This window comes from Poromitra crassiceps (assembly GCF_964638095.1).
Source record: "Poromitra crassiceps genome assembly, chromosome: 3".
Taxonomy (NCBI): Eukaryota; Metazoa; Chordata; class Actinopteri; order Beryciformes; family Melamphaidae; genus Poromitra; species Poromitra crassiceps.
In genome coordinates, this window is record NC_139625.1 from 93,528,583 (window position 1) to 93,551,284 (window position 22,702).

A 22,702-nucleotide genomic window follows, 5' to 3' on the forward strand; every position below is an offset into this window, starting at 1 on the left:
TCAAACTCGCAGCAGCAGCAGCAGCAGCAGAACACTCGCTTGTGACAAACGCAGGCTGAAAGCCACCAGACACGCCCACGGAGGGAGGAGTTTGAAGGAGAGGGCGTTCAGAACTATATTGTTTAGATGTCTGATCTCTCACTGATGCCAAAAATAAATGGTTAAAGTGACTGTTCTGCCTGTTTGATTGAATTTCACAAAACTGCGATTATCTCAGCTTTCACTCTCAGACGCTGAAACCATGCTGTACTCAACGGCTAATATCTACATAACTACTAACTCTACAAACTAACTCTTTTAGACAGAGAAAGCACACATTCTATTAGTACTTTTGTGAACTTTGTGTTCACAAACTCCAAGCAGAAAATAATCCTCGGCTCTTGTAAAATGAGCCAGAATCCTCAAAAAAACCCTCTGGCAGAACCTACCTACAGTAAAAAAAAAAAAAGGCTGGCAGTGAATGTGTTAATAACTCCGACTTAATAAATCTAACATTGAACCAATTTTGGAGAATGACCCATTGATGTGTTTAGAAAGAATATAGCAGGTGTGACACTGCGTTTGCGGACTCGTCGGGGGATTCTCCTGGTGAAATATCTTGTAATGTGTCGCAGCTCAGTCATATATTGTGAAAACCACAACGACTCAAAGACTCCTGATTACAAGACAGACAGTTGTATAGTGAGAAAGGAACACAGACTGCTGACTCACGAGGATCTTGTAGTCTGTACGTGTTATTCACCATATGTTCCAACTCAGGGGTCAGCCAGTTACTTCCTATTGTGTTTACACTTCCTGTGACAGTACAGTACTAGTGACCAGGTAAAACAGACGGTGTTTTGAACAGGAAGTCATGACAACTGGGTCAAAGCAGGCGGGGCTACATAAGGTGAATAGCCTGTCCAGCAGGAGAGCGGAGGAACTTTTCCCTATCATCCAAGCGTGTCTAGGTGAGTGGAAATTGAACTCACAAACAGTCGACTGGATAACATTGCACTGTTGGGCCGGTTCGTGCATATAGCCGATATAGGCGACCGCCTATGGCGCCACCTTGTGAAGGCAGCAAGAAAACAAACAACCCACACAATGGGTCAATCACGCTCATACTGTGGCGCTGCACCAATGACTGGGCTTCATGCACCTGCAGCACCCGCCTACCTGCTCCTGCGGTGGCCCACCCTCACCCCAACAATGCCACAAAGAAAGAAAGAAAGAAAGAAAGAAAGAAAGAAAGAAAGAAAGAAAGAAAGAAAGAAAGAAAGAAAGAAAGAAAGAAAGAAAGAAAGAAAAAAAGCAAAGCGAAAGAAAGGGGCAGTTTGAAACATAAACATCATGTGTAACCCTAAGCGACCAAAATTGTCTGGAGCCCAGTTGAAAAAGAGGCGAGTGTAAAAGGAGCAAGCACGCGAACAGCAGAGGGTTTCCTCGTTAAGGTTTATTGAACCCAGGTCTGCTGCTAGTGACAACGCCATCGGGAGGGATTGATTGATTGATTGATTGATTGATTGATTGATTTATTGGGTGAATGTCAACAATACAGGGAAAACACAGACAATCACCGAGGATAAAAACACAATAAAGCCATTGGCTTATTTCCATTGTGGTCCTCTACAAACAACAGAGGGACAAAAAAACAACAACACACAAATGGATATCACCTTCTATACTCAAATTAAGACTATTTTTAACATTATTACTAGATTTGAATAGGAATAATGGCACACTTGACTATTATACAATACATAACCATTTGTTGTTATATGTAAGGACTTAACATACACAGAGAAACAAGAAATACTAGGGGGGGGAAGGAGGGGGTTTGCGGGGAACGGGGGTTTAGCAGTGGGAGGGGGGGGAGAAGCTCGCTCACACAGGACTGGGGGCTATGCTATCGCTCATAGCAGCCTCCATCTATATGGCCCCATTCAGATGAGAACGAGGGAAGGAGGGGGGGGGGGGGGGTGAGGATGAAGCGTGGAGGAAAGATTTGCAGAGCCAGGCTGGAACAAGGCGGCATGGGGGGGGGGGGGGGGTGTGTGTGTGTGCGTGTGTGTTTGAGAGTCTGTGAATGTCCAATTGTTTGTGTGCTAGTGAGCCTGATAGGGGGAGTCATCTTCCCGGATGGTGAGCGAAACATAGCGGGTCGCTATGGTGACAGCCTCGAGTCCAACAGGTGTCAGGGGGAGGGTGGAGGGTGGATGAGCGCAGTTGCATTCGTAGATATCAGGAGAGGAATTTCGGCTGCGTCCTTGGCAGCTCCGAGTCCAGATTAGGATGAAAATGTTTTGGTTGCCTGAATTCCTATCAGGTCACACAGACCAAACAGAACAGGTCTTAAGTCTCTGGAATCCCAACATAAGTTCATTCCTTATGCAGATCAGTGGAAATTTCCGTGATATAATCCAGGTATAATCCATTTTTCACAGTTCAAATTTACTGACCGCCCATCTCAATTTTCATGACGTCACAGCCTTGGGTCAATCGCTGCTGTCTTCCCGTACGGACCTCGCTTTCCTCAAAGTTTAGTTGATTTGCGTTGAGAGACCAGCTTAAATCCAATAAATCCATGTTTGTCATTTCGTATAGACAAATGCAAGTTTGCTCCGGCTAGCGTGGTGTTGCAGGCAGAGGGAAAAAGGTGCAGGAGCAGCAGGAGAGGGAGGATTTGCGACCGCCCAGGTTCAGAGGCAAGACAAGAAGCAAGACAAGAAGGCAAGAAGGATCCACCAAGTCCACCAGCGGAGATGGAGGCCGCTGCCAGCAGCAGCAGCAGCAGAAGCACATCTACTACCGTCCGTGCTGCTAACACCATCTCTGTGGCCCTCGCCCGACCCAGTCCTGCACCTTCAAGTCCGCAGAAATCTTGATCGAGAGGGGACCATATCAAGTCAAAGGACTTGATACCTGTAATATACAGGCTTATCTTTTTTTTTATCAAAATTATTTTTCTATTTTCTAATAGTTCTATTTTCTATATAAATGCTGCTATGTTCCACCTTGTATTCTCCGTGTCTATAGGTCTGTTTGTGTGCTTTCCTGACCAATGTGCGATCTGAACTTTGTTGTATCTCTTACACAACATGATCTATAATTGTAAGTAGTTTGATACGGTCGTTTCCTTGTTTGTACCCGTCTACGTTCGGCGGTTTATGTACATTTTTATATAATTGAATGTACTTCCGGTTTTGACTGTATTTAACCGCCATGTCCGCCTACTGCGGCACAACACTGAAGAAGGCCTGCGTGCCGAAACGTTTGTTGCTGTGCTGCTGCCTTACCCAGACTAAGGTATTAATTAAACCCATAAAAGGACATTTTGTGTGCTGGCTTTTTCTGCTGTGACTTGATATTGCGTGTGCCCTGCACCGGAGCTATATATTTTTGGAGTGTGCTCGCTGTTCCCTTTTTCCAGGATGTTTTCTCAACCCTGCCGAACACAGGAGGGGCAGCAGATTATGGTGCAGAGGTCGCAGCACTGAATGCCTACTTCGTACCGTAAGTAAACACTGCGATCGTCCGCCAAGCTTTCTACCAGATAACACAGAAACCGGGAGAGACTGTGCAGCAGTTTGTAACAAGATTATGCCAAGCTGCTAAAGACTGTGCTTTTGCTGCAGACCCGTCCTCCACCTATGGCCATCCCTGCTGCTGCTTCTCCCTCTGTTCCATCCCCTACATCCCACCCCTCCCCTGTGTCACACTCTCCCCATGTTAATGTTAGTCCCATCCCGGCCTCTGGCGGGGGTGAGGGCCGTGCTTCAGGATTTGGCAGAGCTATTAAACCTGTTAGGAGGCTCATAGAGTCTGTGGTCTCAAAACACCACACAGTGTTTATTTGATTGTTTGTCTTTCAAGAAGCTTCAAGAAACAGCTATAACTGTGTGGTTTTCCTCTTTTTGTTTTGAGCATTTTGAGCAGATTTGACTTTTGAGATGTGTCCAAGTGACGTGTGGCTTAGATTGTGTGGTGTAAATGGCACCTCATTTAGCCCATAGAGTGTCCTGAGATTCTGATATAGGCGCAGAGTGGGTCTCTGTCCCTCCTGACAATTTTTTTTTGGTAGCAGTTATTGCTGATGTAATCCACTGGACCACCTACTGTGGTGGTATTCTTATGCCGGCTTATTGTCACGAGGTCACAATTCCAGTAATTCAGCGTTTTCTTTCTGTGCTTTTGTGATTTCTATAACTATGAGTATGACACAGGTACATTTTGGTACAATGCAGATGTTAGTGTAATTCTAGGGGGGTGAGTGTAACAAAAGTTGTTATGGCATGTATAATGTATGTATATTAAATCTGTTTTCTATTTATGTTATTTTAATGTATATACCTGGCAGTTTTCTTCTACTTCCAACCCCACCCCTGCTGTTTAGCAATGTAACTCTTCCTTCTCAGTGCCTCTTAAAGCAGCTACGAGCAACTTTTTCGATTGTTATTAAACAGTATAAATTTAATATCAATGCATCACATCTTACCTCTAAGACGAGACCAACGCAGAGTAGTCTCGCTTGAAGCCCGAGTGAATCGGCCAGTGTTAGTCTGTCTGTGGCCAGGGAAGATCAGGAAGTGAAATGAAACGGTTTGCAGCAGCCACTTCGGCCATAACCACAAAATAACTTCCAAAAAACCTGTTATACCTGTATAACGAGAGATGTTCGCGAGAGTATGCGTGGCGTTCACATTGTTTATGCTATGTTGCTAGGCAGCGCGAACGGGTGAAGGCAGGCAGCTGCGTTTCACTTCCGGGTTTCACTTCCACGTTTATCCGGTCCGGCGGTAAGGAGAGAGAGAGAGAGAGCCCCCTGTTGACGCAAGTTTAGACAGACACAGACTTAATAATCATCTAAGGGAGCAATCTCCGATTCACACGGCTTTGGTCTCAGCTATTATTATAGGTAAGATGTGATGCATCAATATTGTAATTATACTGTTTAATAACAATCGAAAAAGTTGCTCGTAGCTGCTTTAATTTCCTGTTTACGCCCCACCTCTTCCTCTTTAATCTGTTCCTTGTTGGGTGATATTTAGCTCTATAATATATGTTGTGATCGACACATTATGGACTGTACTGTATTACTTATATGTTTGAATGTGGGAGATTTGAGTGTATTGCCTGTGTTTAGATATGGCCTCACATTCGGGGTGAAGACAGAGAGAACCAAATGGCTGGGTCACACCCTACAGATACCCGCACAGCGGGAGGCCGAGCCTCAAAGGATTCCGGCCATTGTTTTATCTCTCAACCCCCAGGACGTTTAACACCTCCCGGAGCTTCAAAGACCAAGTGCCCCCCACAACCGAAAGGTGAACAGAGAGACCTTTCAGTTGAACTTACAGAATGGGTTGAGCCCACTCAAATAACACAAGTGGGCTGGGCATAGCCCAACTCACCGAACGATGTGATTGGCCCACCATGCATGCTCATTTTAATATGGGATCAGTAACAAAACTGGTGGAAAACAGTTTTAAGTTAGAGTCTCAACTAAGCTATCGCACGCAGCGGAACCAAGGGTTGGAGGGGCCAGAGAAGCCGGCTCCCCTCCCCCGCTCTCTGCACCCCCGGCAGGCGACCAAGCCCAGAGGGACCGAGCCCTGCATGCCTTAACAGCCCCCAGAGGACTCCGAACCCACAGCAGGCCCAGGGATCGCCTACCAAGGCCGTAAGTCCCACCAGACATAGCATGCGTAAACTGAGATAGTTCCACTTAATCTCAGTTTAATTTAAGTCGGTTTAGTGTTATAAGTCGCACGGAAAAGCCCTTCCTGTGCTTTCAAACTCGCGCGTAGACCAGCCGCTCTCCTTGCCCAGAGAAGCCCAGCTGGACCGCAAAAGCCGACAACAAGACCGTACCGCGAGCAGACCGCTCAGCAGACCAAGAGGAGCAGAAGAAGCAGAAGAGCCACACCGCAGCAGATCCAACCAACTGCTGCAGACGAAAGACGCCCAAGACAGACCGTGGCTTGCAACCAGCCACAGAGAGGGACCCAAAGCAGCAGACCTCGACTCCACGAGCAGAGAGACTGCACGTCAACCCCAGGCATCATCTGCACCCCCAGCAGACGTCCGCTGCCCGCTTTTCCAGGCCAGGGTGAACCGCGCTGCAGGCCATCGCTCCCACGAACCAACGCCATCCGCTCCACGGCACCCCAGAGGCGCGTGCAGAGCAACAGAGGAACCCGCTCACAAAGCGAGACCCACGTGAGAGTTTATGGTTTAATGGTTCTGGGCAGTTAGGGTTAGAATGCATTACCCTGTATGTTGATGTACAATGTTCGCACACTGTTGAATGATATAGACGCCTGAAGGTGAGCGCCAAGTTCGGAAGAACTTAGCGGCCATCAGCGGGCCCCTCTCCTCTCTCTCTCTCTCCCTCGCTCTCCCCCTCTCTCGCCATTTTGGAAAGGAGGCGGTTCCAGACCGCCCCCCCAGCCACCTCTGTCTGACCAGGTCAATCCTTCCTCAACTTTGGCAAAACCGCCATTTTGAAAAGGAGGCGGTCTACACACGATCAGCCCGCCTCTCAGCCAATCCTGTGATTACATCACAGAGACAGCCAGAACGAGCCACTCCTCCCTCTCTCCCTCCTTCTCTTCCCCTAAAGCACACGCACACGCACACACACACACACACACACGCACACACACACACACACACACACACACACACACACACACACACACACACACACACACACACACACACACAGTGATACTGTTTATTTACATTAGGTATTAGCTATAGATGTGATAGATTATTAGTTGTAAAGTAAATGTGATGAACTGATATTTTAATCATTATGTTAATGTCAATTGATATTGTGATTTATTAAATCTTTTTCTTACATAATGCTATGAATCTTGGGTGTTATTCATGAGGTATTTTATCTGTGGAAATCTGTGACAGAAGCTTACGAACTTTGACCCTTCAATCAACTGTACAATCTACATTATATCACTATGAGACTGATATGACAATTTGGTTTGGTGTCTAATCTAGTCATAACTGACTTTTAGACAGGTCTGTAGCCTTAACTACAGTGGTGCCCCGAATCTTACAGAGAATACAATATTCTCTGTCAAATCTAATAAATTTATGAATATTAATAATTCATAATTATTAATAATCATATTTCATAACCAAACCAGCTCCTGCGAGCACAACATAAATGACGCCCCGTTTGAGGATTCTAATATCAGTATTTCCACAGATATGATATGCATGAATAATAAAAATTCATACATTTTTGAAAAATCAAAATTTTTCAAATTTTTCCAAAATCAGGTTTTCTATAGCGCTTTGCCAAGCAAATCACATGCGTCAGAAGACACTAAAGGAACTCTAATCATAAAATATGGAATCTTCCCATAATCTTAACACAAGTTAGGATTTGTATTGAATATTTCTGAGCAAAACAGTCCCAAAGACAACAGCTCAGTTTAAAATCCTTGATTCCATTTTTGTGTTAGAAACCACAGTTAACACACTGTTTCCCACTGTGCCTTCAACCTAAATTATGAGAGATAGCAATGTTCCTTCTATCAGAGAGTGACTTGAACAGAGAGTAAACAAACAGTGCTGCGCATTTTAAAGTGGAACCTTTGATGCTAATTTGAAAGCCACACCGGCAAAGGGGGGAGGAAGTCAGGCTGCCCCCCCCCCCCCCCCCACATTAGCACTCAAAAACATTCACCCTGGCTCTCAACAGCCAGAGACAAAGTGTAAACAAAGCCTGTGACCACCAGTCACAGTGAATTTGCATGCGAAAGACAGGCAGACACCCCGCACCTGATGACACTGACAGCTGACATGACAGTGACAGCCGACAGTCATCAAGCTAACTGCATGCAATTGGCAGCTAACTCACAGAGACTGTCACATTTGGGCCATTCTTTAATTAGGACAAGTAAGCATTGACGGCATTGATGCCATAGCAACACGGTGAGTGCACACACCTTTTGCTTAAAATTGACAGCAGTAAAACAGCTGCTTGACTCATCACCATGAGTCGGCGCTGCCACAAGATGGTCAGCGCTGAAACTTTCTTTAAGACGGCCGCCACCGACTTGCAAGCGGTAGCCGCCTCTCTCATCTGCCCGCCCACAGGAGGAGCAGATGAATTTAGCATTGTAATGCTAACACTAGCGGTCCTAATAATTCCATTGGGAATTCTTTTCTTTCTGCAAAATCGCAGATTCCATGTGCAGGACGCTGCGCATCAGCGGCAGACCACTGTCTACCAGACGCAGATAGGCAGACTGCGCAACAGCTGTCAAGCTACGCTGCAGGCCAATCTGGGCCTGCATCGACAAGCCCAGGTCTGCCAAACAGAATTAGCCCGACTGCGTACCGAAGTTTCCCGGCTGCAACAGAGCCAAAAGGGCATGCAGACCGGATCCACGGCGGCCCTCGGACCCAGAACGGTCCCCCTCTCGGGTCGCACTGCTCCACCAACCACCCGAGCAGTGATCGCACGGCTAAACGCGAGAACGGCCAAGCAGCAAGAGCACCAGAAGGCCGTAAGGGCCATAGCCCCGCCGGCACCGGAGGCTGACACGCCTCCTAGGGCTAGACCAACCCCCGACTTGAATCAGACCCCCGCACACCACTTAGCGCCCGCGCTGGCAAGCAGCCGCGCTGCTAGACATCACGACACCACACCGCGAAAGGGGGGAGACCGCTCTCACAACGAGCAAACTGATTCAGGCTATTCAGCCCAGCAGTCGTCATCCGAGTCAGAGCTCGACTTTCATGCTCCCGACATACCAGTCAGTCATTCATCCGAGCAACCTACGTATAGACTCAGACGTTATTCACGCTTTCATCCAGCTCTGACTTCCACCTCAGAGCACAAACCGCTGACAGTCAAACGACTTGACAGCGCCACTTCCGGTTATGACAAAACGATCCACACTGCAACCCCCTGCAGGGAGGAACGTGTGTCTTACCGACTTTCCATTTATCACGCCCGTGGCGAGTCGATCGACTACCGCCCTGTGCATTATAAACCGTCATTTGCTCAGGCCACCAACGGGTGCGCTGATAGGTCTTTTTCACAAGAGGCTATCCAGCCTCACTCACTTTCTAGCTCCTGTCCACCAAGGAAACAGGAAGTCAGCTCTTCCACCCCTCCCCCCGAAAGGGGGGACCCCCGGCATGATGACATTAGTCGCGCTTTGGTGCCCGATCGGGCAAACGGCCACTCCTTCTTGCAGCCTCCACTGCCAAAACAGAGTGATTCAGAACTCTCTCTCCGAGAAGCAGAGTCACGCTATCACTTACTGGAGTCAATAGCCAACGACATCGACTTGTTCGATCCCGCCAGTCACGAGGTACACTTGACCGATTATCTCAACGAAGTCGAACGTGGTTCGCAGGCTCTGCCACATGCCTCGCCGCGAGAGAAAGCTCAACTGATATGGAGCACGAGCTCAAAGCATGTGCGTGCGTTTATCCAAACGCAACCTTCCCATATCAGAGATGACTTTGACAAGCTTCGCGAAGCCTTGGACGAAGAATATATCTCTACTCATTGGCCAGCGGCGGGGAGGAACGCGGCCTTACACGTCAAACAGAATTACCAGGAACATCCTAGGGATTACTTTAGACGTTTGAAGAAGATATATAGTCAAGGTAGAAATGGCCCGGATCAAGAAGACGTGCCACGTCTCAAGGAACTTTTCCTAGACGGTCTGCATGACTCGGTGCGCCCATCCGTAGCCCTAGACGCACGTTGGTATGACCGAAACATGCGCACGGTTCTCAAAACCGCCTCAATAGCGTGGGAGGTGGAAACCGAAGCAAAAAGCAGAAATGGCCAGTTTCAACCCACCAACCGCGTGTGTGTGGACCCAGAGACGGTACCACACACACGCTCACCATGCAGGCCAGACCACCCGGTTCCGCAGAACCGAGCCAAGGGGGGTAGTTGCTGCCCAAAGAGACATCACAGTCGCGCCACAGGGCGCGAACGGCGTGAGTCTCCTCAGCACACTAGGCCCTCCACCCAATTAGACATCCGAACGGGCGCCAGACGCCTGACGGGCAGGGTGGGCATTCAAGCCACCAGAGGCCCTCCCAGGAAATGACATCAAACTGGGTGAAGGGCGGGTGACTGGCAGTCACCTGTCACTCGGCTCTCACCATTATCTCTATGTAGGCTAGAGGCATGGTCAACGCTGTGCTGTGAAACATAACACCTTTACGGCAGGCAGTCCACACCAAATAGGACAAAGCTTGGCACATAGCTACATATAGACACATAGACTCATGCACGAACACTGCTGGAACGCAGCACACATTCAAAATCACACCCTGTCACCCTCTCTCTCTCTCCTTCTCTCCTCCTGCCCTTCCCTGCTCACCCTGTTGATTTTGAAATGATGTTGTGTATATGACCTTAAGGTTGTATTATCTATATGGTAATGAGTCTATGGTTAGGAGTCTGCCCAGAACCAAGCCTGAACCGATGATGAACTATGAACGTCCTATATCGAATATGACACTTTGATCCCACAGAACAGATGGACATGGTGACCGAAAGTTACCACAACTGACTGTACAGCCCTTCATCCTCGCCTGCGGACCGCAGGTCGACAGCAGTCCACAGACGAGGAGGGGGGATGTTGTGATCGACACATTATGGACTGTACTGTATTACTTATATGTTTGAATGTGGGACATTTGAGTGTATTGCCTGTGTTTAGATATGGCCTCACATTCGGGGTGAAGACAGAGAGAACCAAATGGCTGGGTCACACCCTACAGATACCCGCACAGCGGGAGGCCGAGCCTCAAAGGATTCCGGCCATTGTTTTATCTCTCAACCCCCAGGACGTTTAACACCTCCCGGAGCTTCAAAGACCAAGTGCCCCCCACAACCGAAAGGTGAACAGAGAGACCTTTCAGTTGAACTTACAGAATGGGTTGAGCCCACTCAAATAACACAAGTGGGCTGGGCATAGCCCAACTCACCGAACGATGTGATTGGCCCACCATGCATGCTCATTTTAATATGGGATCAGTAACAAAACTGGTGGAAAACAGTTTTAAGTTAGAGTCTCAACTAAGCTATCGCACGCAGCGGAACCAAGGGTTGGAGGGGCCAGAGAAGCCGGCTCCCCTCCCCCGCTCTCTGCACCCCCGGCAGGCGACCAAGCCCAGAGGGACCGAGCCCTGCAGGCCTGAACAGCCCCCAGAGGACTCTGAACCCACAGCAGGCCCAGGGATCGCCTACCAAGGCCGTAAGTCCCACCAGACATAGCATGCGTAAACTGAGATAGTTCCACTTAATCTCAGTTTAATTTAAGTCGGTTTAGTGTTATAAGTCGCACGGAAAAGCCCTTCCTGTGCTTTCAAACTCGCGCGTAGACCAGCCGCTCTCCTTGCCCAGAGAAGCCCAGCTGGACCGCAAAAGCCGACAACAAGACCGTACCGCGAGCAGACCGCTCAGCAGACCAAGAGGAGCAGAAGAAGCAGAAGAGCCACACCGCAGCAGATCCAACCAACTGCTGCAGACGAAAGACGCCCAAGACAGACCGTGGCTTGCAACCAGCCACAGAGAGGGACCCAAAGCAGCAGACCTCGACTCCACGAGCAGAGAGACTGCACGTCAACCCCAGGCATCATCTGCACCCCCAGCAGACGTCCGCTGCCCGCTTTTCCAGGCCAGGGTGAACCGCGCTGCAGGCCATCGCTCCCACGAACCAACGCCATCCGCTCCACGGCACCCCAGAGGCGCGTGCAGAGCAACAGAGGAACCCGCTCACAAAGCGAGACCCACGTGAGAGTTTATGGTTTAATGGTTCTGGGCAGTTAGGGTTAGAATGCATTACCCTGTATGTTGATGTACAATGTTCGCACACTGTTGAATGATATAGACGCCTGAAGGTGAGCGCCAAGTTCGGAAGAACTTAGCGGCCATCAGCGGGCCCCTCTCCTCTCTCTCTCTCTCCCTCGCTCTCCCCCTCTCTCGTCTTCCCAGCTGAGCCCGGCTAAACAGTCCCTTCCTAAAGTCGGCAGAACCGCCATTTTGGAAAGGAGGCGGTTCCAGACCGCCCCCCCCAGCCACCTCTGTCTGACCAGGTCAATCCTTCCTCAACTTTGGCAAAACCGCCATTTTGAAAAGGAGGCGGTCTACACACGATCAGCCCGCCTCTCAGCCAATCCTGTGATTACATCACAGAGACAGCCAGAACGAGCCACTCCTCCCTCTCTCCCTCCTTCTCTTCCCCTAAAGCACACGCACACGCACACACACACACACACACACGCACACACACACACACACACACACACACACACACACACACACACAGTGATACTGTTTATTTACATTAGGTATTAGCTATAGATGTGATAGATTATTAGTTGTAAAGTAAATGTGATGAACTGATATTTTAATCATTATGTTAATGTGAATTGATATTGTGATTTATTAAATCTTTTTCTTACATAATGCTATGAATCTTGGGTGTTATTCATGAGGTATTTTATCTGTGGAAATCTGTGACAGAAGCTTACGAACTTTGACCCTTCAATCAACTGTACAATGTACATTATATCACTATGAGACTGATATGACAATTTGGTTTGGTGTCTAATCTAGTCATAACTGACTTTTAGACAGGTCTGTAGCCTTAACTACAGTGGTGCCCCGAATCTTACAGAGAATACAATATTCTCTGTCAAATCTAATAAATTTATGAATATTAATAATTCATAATTATTAATAATCATATTTCATAACCAAACCAGCTCCTGCGAGCACAACATATATCACATTCCATCCTATAATCTCTGATCATTTTAGTTTATATTTTTGTTAGTCTCACCTTTATGATGTATGGATGCACCTGTTAGATGGTTTCAATGTATCGGTCCTTGTATAAATGTATTTTGACGAGTGAAATCTGACAGCTGAACTTCCGTATTTCCCCTTGGATTAATTTGTGCAGGATTGTGTTCGGGAGACGTGGAGAGTGTGGAGGATTTATTTTGTTCATTGTTCTGTCTTGTCAGGTATGTTTACTGTGTAGGCAATAGGAGCATTGAACTAGCCCAATACTATACAGCCTTATGCCACAGGCACAATGAGTCACATTGAAATTCAACAAACGTGATAACAATTTGCTAAAAACACAATCTGCATTAAGTGCCCGCTAACGTCGCACATAGCCATATTAATCACTGTCTCCCGCATTGAATAATTGAAGACAACTCACTGTCTGCAATGCATTTCCTCAAGTGAAGTCCTAATTGTGCTCAGGTCTTTTTTATGTTGCTTTACTGGGTTTTTATTCGGTAATCCAATCTGGAGCAGTTTATTAGGCTACCATTGTGACTTCTGTGCAGGGGCGGAGCGACCCTATCAGCCCAGAGGGGGCGAAGCTCTTAGGGGGGCCCCATAATTTTTTTTTGTTTTGTTTTAAGGCCAGGCCAGGCCGCGAAGAAAAATTTGCCTTTTTTGCATGTTTGAATCGGTTTTAGCCATATTTAGTGGAATATCTCATTTTAAAGCAGCTACGAGCAACTTTTTCGATTGTTATTAAACAGTATAATTACAATATTGATGCATCACATCTTACCTATAATAGTAGCTGAGACCAAAGCCGTGTGTATCTGAGATTGCTCCCTTAGGTGATTATTAAGTCTATGTCTGTCTAAACTTGCGTCAACAGGGGGCCCTCTAGAGAGACCGGACCGGGTAACCCGGAAGTGAAACGCGGAAGTGAAACCCGGAAGTGAAACGCAGCTGCCTGCCTAGCCGTTCGCGCTGCCTAGCAACACTAGCATAAACATTGTGAACGCCACGCATACTCTCGGGAACATCTCTCGTTATATTCTAACAGGTTTTTTGGAGTTATTTTGTGGTTATGGCCGAAGTGGCTGCTGCAAACCGTTTCATTTCACTTCCTGATCTGCCCTGGCTACAGACAGTCTAACACTGGCCGATTCACTCGGGGTTCAAGCGAGACTACTCTGCGTTGGTCTCGTCGACTATTAGAGGTAAGATGTGATGCATTGATATTAAATTTATACTGTTTAATAACAATCGAAAAAGTTGCTCATAGCTGCTTTAAACACACCAATGTTATTGTCTATTGATTGAATTCCTCTCACACTCACACCACTGACTTTATTAAATAAAGTAATTTTAAGTCACAACTGTAAAATAGCTGATAGCCCCTATATCCGAAAACACAATTTGTCACTCATTGAGCCAAGTAATATTATGTCCAAGAAAGCCTACAGTGAAGCCACTTTACAGACAAGCTTGTTCTGAAGAAGAAAAAGAAAAACACAGGTTGCCAGCCGGGCCCGGTGGCCTGGCCTGGCCTGCAAAAAAAAAAAAAAATGGGGCCCCCCTGACGAGTGGGCCCCGGGGCGGGCGCACCCTCTGCCCGGGTGTATGCTCCGCTACTGCTTCTGTGTGTGGAAAATTCATTTAAACTTTAATTACAAGATAAATCAAGCCAGTTAGAAACAGACAGACAGAATAGGGGAAGCTATAGGCGTTTTTACGTCGTCTAAACATGGCCTGAGTCAGACAACTTAACACTTCATTCCATGTTTGAGGTACTGTATCCCAGTGAAACAATTCACCGAGTTACATTTGCTTACAAATGTTGTAGCAGATAGAGTTTGGCAGGTGATATATTTTCTCCATGTCACTACAGGGCAGGGACAGCATCATTTGTATGTGCAAAATGGTTGGTTCTTGATAAGATCACTGGAGAACCTGGCATAGATACAAATGGGGAGCCATGGCCAGGACAGATATTGTGTATTTGGAAAGTATCCCTCTTTTTGCTGAGAGCAGGGAAATCAGTAAACACTGAACATACAGTGGCTCAGGTGAACTGGTTTAATGTGACATTATGGGAACAATAGCAGCTGCACGGTTTGGGACAAAGACTTTGTTCCGTGGTCTCATGCGTCTTTTATTCGAATGCAGATAATTTTCAGCCAGTGTGCATGTTGTTCATGCAGAGTTTCCTTTCCTGGAGCTAGAGAAGACTCTGTGAATGTTGTGGTAACACTACCCTCAGCAAGATGTGTTTAGAATAAGGTTGGATTAGCTAGCTAATTTAGGGATGGACGATAATGCAATATCTTTTATCATCTTTCAGTGGAATTATATTGTGTAAGATGAAAAGCATTGATAAAATAATAATTTGAGAGAAAAAATCTGGGCCTTGAAAGTTTTTGAAATTAAGCATATAGACATTTCCTTTACTTGATGTGCATCTGCACAGTTTAAGTGTTCACACATTCAAACCTCTAATTGTTGTCTGTGAGCTTCTGTAAAACCTGCTAGTTCTCATTAAAAAAATGCTCCGTATTGTAGTAATACCTTGATCCATGTCTCCTTGAATTTGAAGTATAAGAAGCCATGATTGTAAGCCATGATTGTGATGAAATGGGATAATTTGGGTATAACAACCCACAATTCTGCTGTCCGAACTGATGAGAAACTCAAACCAAATGAAGTATAAGTAGAATCTTTTTAAGTTTATTCTTTTGAAAAGTCAACTAACAAGTAACAAGTAATATATTTCTAAGATGTGTACATAGAATGTGATAATGTTCATGTAAAATTATTTTTTCTTTGATATTAAATTTGGATGTCTTGAAAGTGTGTTACTGTTGCCTTTTATTGACATTTTCATTAGTTAACTTTGTTGACAGAGGTAGCCATTTGGTGTCAAGCATACTAAAAAGCTTTAACAGATGTATACAGGAGATACGGTGGAAAAACTTTTATGTATGAGTACCTGTGCATTGAAAAGTGACGCCAGGGTCGGAATGGCAGTATTTATCAGTATGTATCATTTACTATGAATCAATTGAATATCAAATTCAAAATATCACTAGGCTGTAGCTGTGCTCCATTCTATAAAATTAAATTAGGAAAATACTGCTAATATGCAGCAGACTTGGTTGTAAAATACAGAGAACATATATCTTTATACCTTTGTACCTGGACATTTATTTGGCCACCACAAATACTGAGTATTTCCCCAGACACAGAGCACACCCATACCAACAAATCATACCCTTGATATACTCCACACATGAGTCATATCAGTGAAATATCAGAGTCAAAATATCAGTTTGTGTTGTATTTGTACACCCTATTTCACCACATTTTCTTAAATGACAACAACAAAATGACATGTACCAGATTTGTTCATATTATAGCCAAATACTGAGTCCACATATTTCCAATATATGGCATGAGCCATGAGTGCATATTTGGACATTTTATTTAGTGTGTATGTCAACATTAGATGTATCTGGACACAGTATACTATATGAGGCAAATATGGCTCAGTATTTGACCTGACATGAAGTATATACAAACAAATCTCCGGATATGCACCTAATTCTTGCAGAGTTCGTAAAAAAACATATCTTGGTTCTGGGGTCTTTCACGCAGTGCACCCTGCTTGTTTTGTCCCGCATCTAAGTGTGATTGCTGTGTTCACATGTGCAAAAACAAACCGATCTTTAGGGGGAAACACTCCCAGTTTCAAACAACTGCTCCAAATGAGCAGGTGTGAATCCACTCTCTGATTCAAGATCACCACATGAATGTTTCAGCTAGTGAGCTTGGTTGGAGAAAGCTCCTCTCACCTTAATAACTGAACTGTGTGTGAAATGAACAGCATGAGGCTCCAATGAGGAGCGACAGCTCTATTTAGCCACAGTGCGGCCTGATAGAGAAAATGTCTAGCAGATGTTGCCTCTCCATACGTGAGAGTCCAGTCTCCAGTGTGACATAGAAAATGTGTGATTCTCAGCCTTCTAGCAAGCATTGCCTCTCCCTACCTTAGAGTGTCCAGTCTCCAGTGTGGATCCTCCAGTGCAGCAGAGAGCAGCTTCACTCCTGAGGCTCCTGGATGATTGTAGCTCAGGTCCAGCTCTCTCAGATGGGAGGGGTTGGAGCTCAGAGCTGAGGTCAGAGAAGTACAACCTTCCTCTGAGAGCATACAGGCTGACAGCCTGCACACACGCATGCACACACACACATGCATGTGCACGCACGACACGCGCACACACACACACACACACACACACACACACACACATGCGCACGCACACACACACACACACACACGCACACACACACACACACGCACGCACGCACGCGCACACACACACACACACACACACACACACACACAGAGTGATGTATAGTTTGCAGTTCTGGGTGATAAAACAATACTGATTATCTTGATTAAATTGTCCACAATCTCAAAAATAAAAGCAGCTGGATACAGTTCAATAATATGCAGTCAGGCTGGACCTTGTTGTCCTAGTTTTAGTCATGAAAATTGATGGATTCAACATGTGATCACTTCCTTCTCTGTAGAGTTTGACATATCTTCAGTAAATCAATATCCCACATACTTTCAACATGGACTCATTTATTTGTTCAACATGGACTTATTTATCTGTTCAACATGGACTTATTCACAGTATTTATTCAACATGGACCTAATTTTTTGTTCAACATGGACTCATTCACAGTATTTGTTCAACATGGACTTATGTTTTTTTTTTTTTCACCTTTATTTATACAGGGGGAGTCTCACTGAGAGAAACGCTCTCTTTTTCAGGAGTGCCCTGTTCACATTCACACACACATTCATACCTGGAAGCTGACCAGTACAACCACAGTCTGATCTGCTGGCCACTGATCAGCTCAACTGGAGCAGTTGGGGTTAAGGGCCTTGCTCAAGGGCACCTCAGTGGTGGTAATGAGGGAGGGGCAAGCGCTGCATTTTCACTTTCCCCACCCAGATTTATCCTGCCGGTCCCGGGGATTGAACCAACGACCTTCCGGTCACAAGCTCGCTTCTCTAACCATTGGGCCACCACCACTGCCCTTGTTCAACATGGACTTATTTATTTGTACAACATGTACTTATTCACAGTATTTGTTCAACATGGACTAATTTATTTGTTCAACATGGACTTATTTTGTTCAACATGGACTTATTTGCTCAAAATTGACTTGTTTATTTGTTTAAAATTGACTTATTTATTTGTTCAACTTGGACTTATTTGTTCAAAATGGACTTCTTTATTTGTTCAAAATTGACTTCTTTATTTGTTCAATATTGACTTCTTTATTTGTTCAAAATTGACTTATTTGTTCAACATGGACTAATTTATTTTTTCAACATGGACTTATTTATTTGTTCAACATGGACTTATTTGCTCAAAATGGACTTGTTTATTTGTTTAAAATTGACTTATTTATTTGTTCAACTTGGACTTATTTGTTCAAAATGGACTTCTTTATTTGTTCAAAATGGACTTCTTTATTTGTTCAAAATTGACTACTTTATTTGTTCAAAATTGACTTATTTGTTCAACATGGACTTATTTATTTTTTCAACATGGACTTATTTATTTTTTCAATATGGGCTTATTTACTTATTCAACATGGACTTATTTAGTTGTTCAACAAGGAATTATTTATTTGTTTAGCTTGGAGTCATTTATTAATTCTACACATACTTATTTATTTGCTCAACATGGACTTGTTTATTTGTTCAACATGGACTTATTCACAGTATTTGTTCACCATGGACTTATTTATTTGTTCAACATGGACTTATTTATTTGTTCAACTTGGACTTACTAATTCATTCAGCAATCAGCATGGAGTTCTTTTTTATTATTCTAACTCTGTAATCCCTGAACAACTTGACAGACAATTTAAATTTGAAACTGGGATGTCTATTGGACCTCCTGACAAATAAAGGAAAGAAAAGGGTCAATGGCGGATTTAATGTTAGTCTCACCTTATATACTGATATCTAAGTTGACATACAAGTTTTAACCTGATTTTACAGTACAATAATTTACAAAATGTTAAGTAATAATATAATAGTAAAAGTACATCCTGACCTGAGAGTCTCCAATCTACAGTGTGGACTCCCCAGTCCAGTAGAGAGCAATTTCAATCCAGAATCCTGCAGCTCATTGTTACTCAAGTCCAGCTCTCTCAGACTAGAGGACTGTGAGCTGACAACAGAGGCCAGAGCTTCGCAGCTTCTCTCTGACAGCCGACATGCACTCAGCCTAAAGGACAAGAAGACAATCATGTGGAAATATTATTCTGTTATATTTAATGTCATTATTGTATTATTTCTACTGACAGATTGTATTGATGAGGCCCTAGCCTAAAGCAGGTCCACTGTGTTTGCATGGTGCTGTATGTAGGAGGAAATCCCTTCACAACTTATGGACACCTTAATTGTCTCCATCTTTAAAAGGATGGCTTTACCGATAATCAAACCTCTTTGTATCATTAATCATCTCGGTAATATAAGCACATGTGCAGTTTTTACCATCTCTATGTTTTGGTAAATATAAATGGTAAATGGCCTGCATTTATATAGCGCTTTTATCCAAAGCGCTTTACAGTCAGTAGGTACATTCACCCATTCACACACAGATGGCGGCAGGTTACCACGCAGGGTGCTGGCACTCCAACAGGAGCAATTTGGGGTTCAGTGTCTTGCCCAAGGACATTTCGACATGCAGACTGGAGGAGCCGGGAATCGAACCACCGACCTCTTTTATCCAAAGCAATTAGTGGACGAGATGCTCTACCTCCTGACGACCCGCTCTACCTCCTGAGCTACAGCCGCCCTCTGTGTTTTCCTCACAGAGAAAAATGCTCACGCTGCTGCGTGCAGAAACTCCGCCCCCGCCAGCTGCAAGTCATTGGGCTTGTGATTCTCCGTGGATGTGCGCATATTTAAAAATTAAAAATAAACAATAACAACCACCCTCGGAGCAGATTCCGTGCCTTGAGCAGAACGTCCGCAGTTCCATTATGACACGTTGTGACCAGTGGGCAAGCCCACTCCCTTTCCCCTGAAGATGCGGAAGTCTTTGTTTAAACTGTAAATCCTTAAATGGCAACTTGAGGCAGGACTCAGAAGTCCCATCATTCCTGTTAAAATGCCCCACTTTGTAACAGTAATTAAACATCTTTACAGCCTGGACCAAAACACACTTTTGGTCTAAAGAACTAATTTCACATTTTCATAACAACTGTGGGGGGCTCATATCTTATATAACTCGCCCGTTTGGAGTAAAATAGATGATAGAAAAGAGGGTGATTGACAGATCACCTGTCCAGTGATAGCGCAGCTTGCCAATCACGGACCAATAGCAGGCGGAGCTGTGGCTCGGGGAAACTCCCATTTGACGTGAGGTGTGGAAGGACTCAACCCATTCCCTCCCACTCTGCTGACCAAAAATCAAGATGGTGACGGCCAACGTTTGAACTCCGCCAGGGAGAAGACATTTAATGGGTGAGCTACATCCATATTATTTATGTCTATGGTTGTGACGTAAAACACCTCACAACAGAGCGCCTTGCCAGAGGAGGAAATGGGAGCTCTCTGTGAGGAAAACATAGAGAGAAGGTAAACACTGCCTTACTGTGCTTACTTTACCGAGATTATTGATACAAAGTGGGTTGATTATCGGTAAAGCCATCCTTTAAGAAGGGTGACAAGGCAGCGTGCGGGAATTACTGCAGCATCTCCCTTTTGTCCACCACTGGGAAAACTCTAGCTCGGGTTTTGGCAAACAGACTCCTCCCCAGACTCCTTGGTTCTGGCAAAACAAACATCAAAATACTGAGACTGTTGCATGACATGTCAGCCACAGTACTCAGTGGCGGTGGTGATGAAAAATAAATTTAAGGTTGACACTGGAGTCAAGCAGGGCTGTGTCATTGCTCCTACCCTGTTCTCCATTTTCATTGCCGCAATCCTACATCTCACACGTAAACATCTGACACAAGGAGTCAGAATAATGTACAGGACTGACGGTCAACTTCTCAACATCAACAGATTCAGGGCCAAAAGCAAAACGACCACCATATCCACTGCACTCTGGAGGCTTTCGCCAAGGCATACAATAAGCTTGGTCTGGCTCTTAACATAAAAAAGCCACCACCCAACAGTAGCACCCCCACCCCATCCCCAATCATCTCCGTTGACAGTACCAGACTGGGAAATGTGGACCACTTTACATATCTCGGCACTTGGCAGCATTCTATTCTCCAAAGCTTGATTCTGAAATACACCACCGCCTCAGCTGTGCCAGTGGGGCTTTCTCAAGACTAAGAAAAAGTCTGAAAACCGCCACTTCCAGCCCAGGACAAAAATCCTGCTCTACAAAGCGGTAGTGCTGCCCTGGCCACCCTACTGTAGGGATCAGACACCTGGACCACATACAGCAGGCACCTGAAGGCACTCGAGGCACATCACCAGCGATGCCTCAGAAAAATCCTCAAGATCAGCTGGGAGGATAGACGCACCAACACCTGTGTCCTTCAAGAAGCCAATATCCCCACCATCACTGCCACTATCGCCCAACACCAGCTCAGATGGACTGGTCAGATTCAGATTCAGACAACTTTATTTATCCCAGAAGGGCAATTCAGTTTCACAGCCTACCCATCACCTCCAAAAGCTCACAGCGAGCCACAAACTCCAGACATGACAGGATGCAACGCAACAGCATGACATAACATAAACAAACAAATAATGTCAGAGACAACAGATCAGCCTCATATAAACATGAACAAGAAATAAAAAGTATACATATATTTCTATATGTAAAGACATGAGAACATGTAATAAAAGATATATATCTATATATGTATGAACGAGCCTAACCTGTTCGTCACAGGATACGTACAGCCTGTTGTGCGCTCATATAAGTGAAGGCATTCATTTAAAATGTATACATCATCTGTATGCCTGACCCTCGTATGCCAAAACAAGTCCTATATTCCCAGCTACTCGTAGGAAAACGTGCCCTGGGAGGTCAAAAGAAAACGTACAACGGCAACATTAAAGCCAACATCAAAAAGTGCCACAGAGACCTCAACACCTGGGAGGTCACAGCAACCAACAGGGCATCCTGGAGAAAACGTGTCTGTGATGGTGCTGCACTATACAACCACAACCTCCACTGTGCTGCAGAAAACAAGTGCAGACTGAGAAAGGAGAGCCCCCACCAAGGCCCAAACCAAACCCACGACCACGACTGCCCACACTGCACCAAAATATGTGGCTCCAGGATTGGCCTCTTCACCCACCTGAAGACCCACAAGGACCCAGGAGGAGGACATTCTTACTCTACCCCGACGAGTGATGATGATGATGATGATGATGATACTGAGCTGTCAGGAGCACTAACACTTTGAAAGGGAGATTATATGCACATCACATATAGGTGCAAGGCTATAGCAGGCAAAACTGCAGTATTTACACTCACTGCAGTTTGATTTGGTTTCCTAGAGCTTCAGCTGGACTTAAACAGACATAAACCGCTGTAACTACACTTACTGCGTGTAGTTACTGCGGTTCTGATTGGTTTTTGGTTGGATTTTGTAGTTACTGCAATTTTCCCGCTCTTTCCATAACAAAGCCCAACATATGAATCACTCATAATGGCGCAATCCTGGGGAAAAATAATATTGGAGCTTGCTTTGAAATGCAAATATCCTGAAAATGTAATATGAGCCTATATTAACTTTTCTACGTGCTCCCTGAAGGCTTCAGTGCTTGTACACCTCTCACATCATAACAATCACCAAGGCATAATCTTTGTTCTTCTCACTGTGAATCCCTCTGTAGTTATACAATCCAATCAG

General features: G+C 45.3%; 1 protein-coding gene across 2 annotated transcripts in view; it reads right to left on the minus strand.

Moving 5' to 3' along the window:
- LOC310773797 (protein NLRC3-like) overlaps positions 1-22,702 on the minus strand; it is a 140,911-nt gene that overhangs the window by 34,313 nt on the left and 83,896 nt on the right. Inside the window, exons 11-12 of one of the 2 annotated variants that reach the window (XM_083633750.1) lie at positions 18,925-19,098; positions 16,834-17,007 (exon numbers count right to left, since the gene is read on the minus strand). In XM_083633750.1, the coding sequence (XP_083489876.1) occupies positions 16,834-17,007; positions 18,925-19,098 (348 nt within the window). The remainder of the gene's footprint in view (positions 1-16,833; positions 17,008-18,924; positions 19,099-22,702) is intronic. The other variant, XM_083633751.1, reaches the window with a different exon arrangement.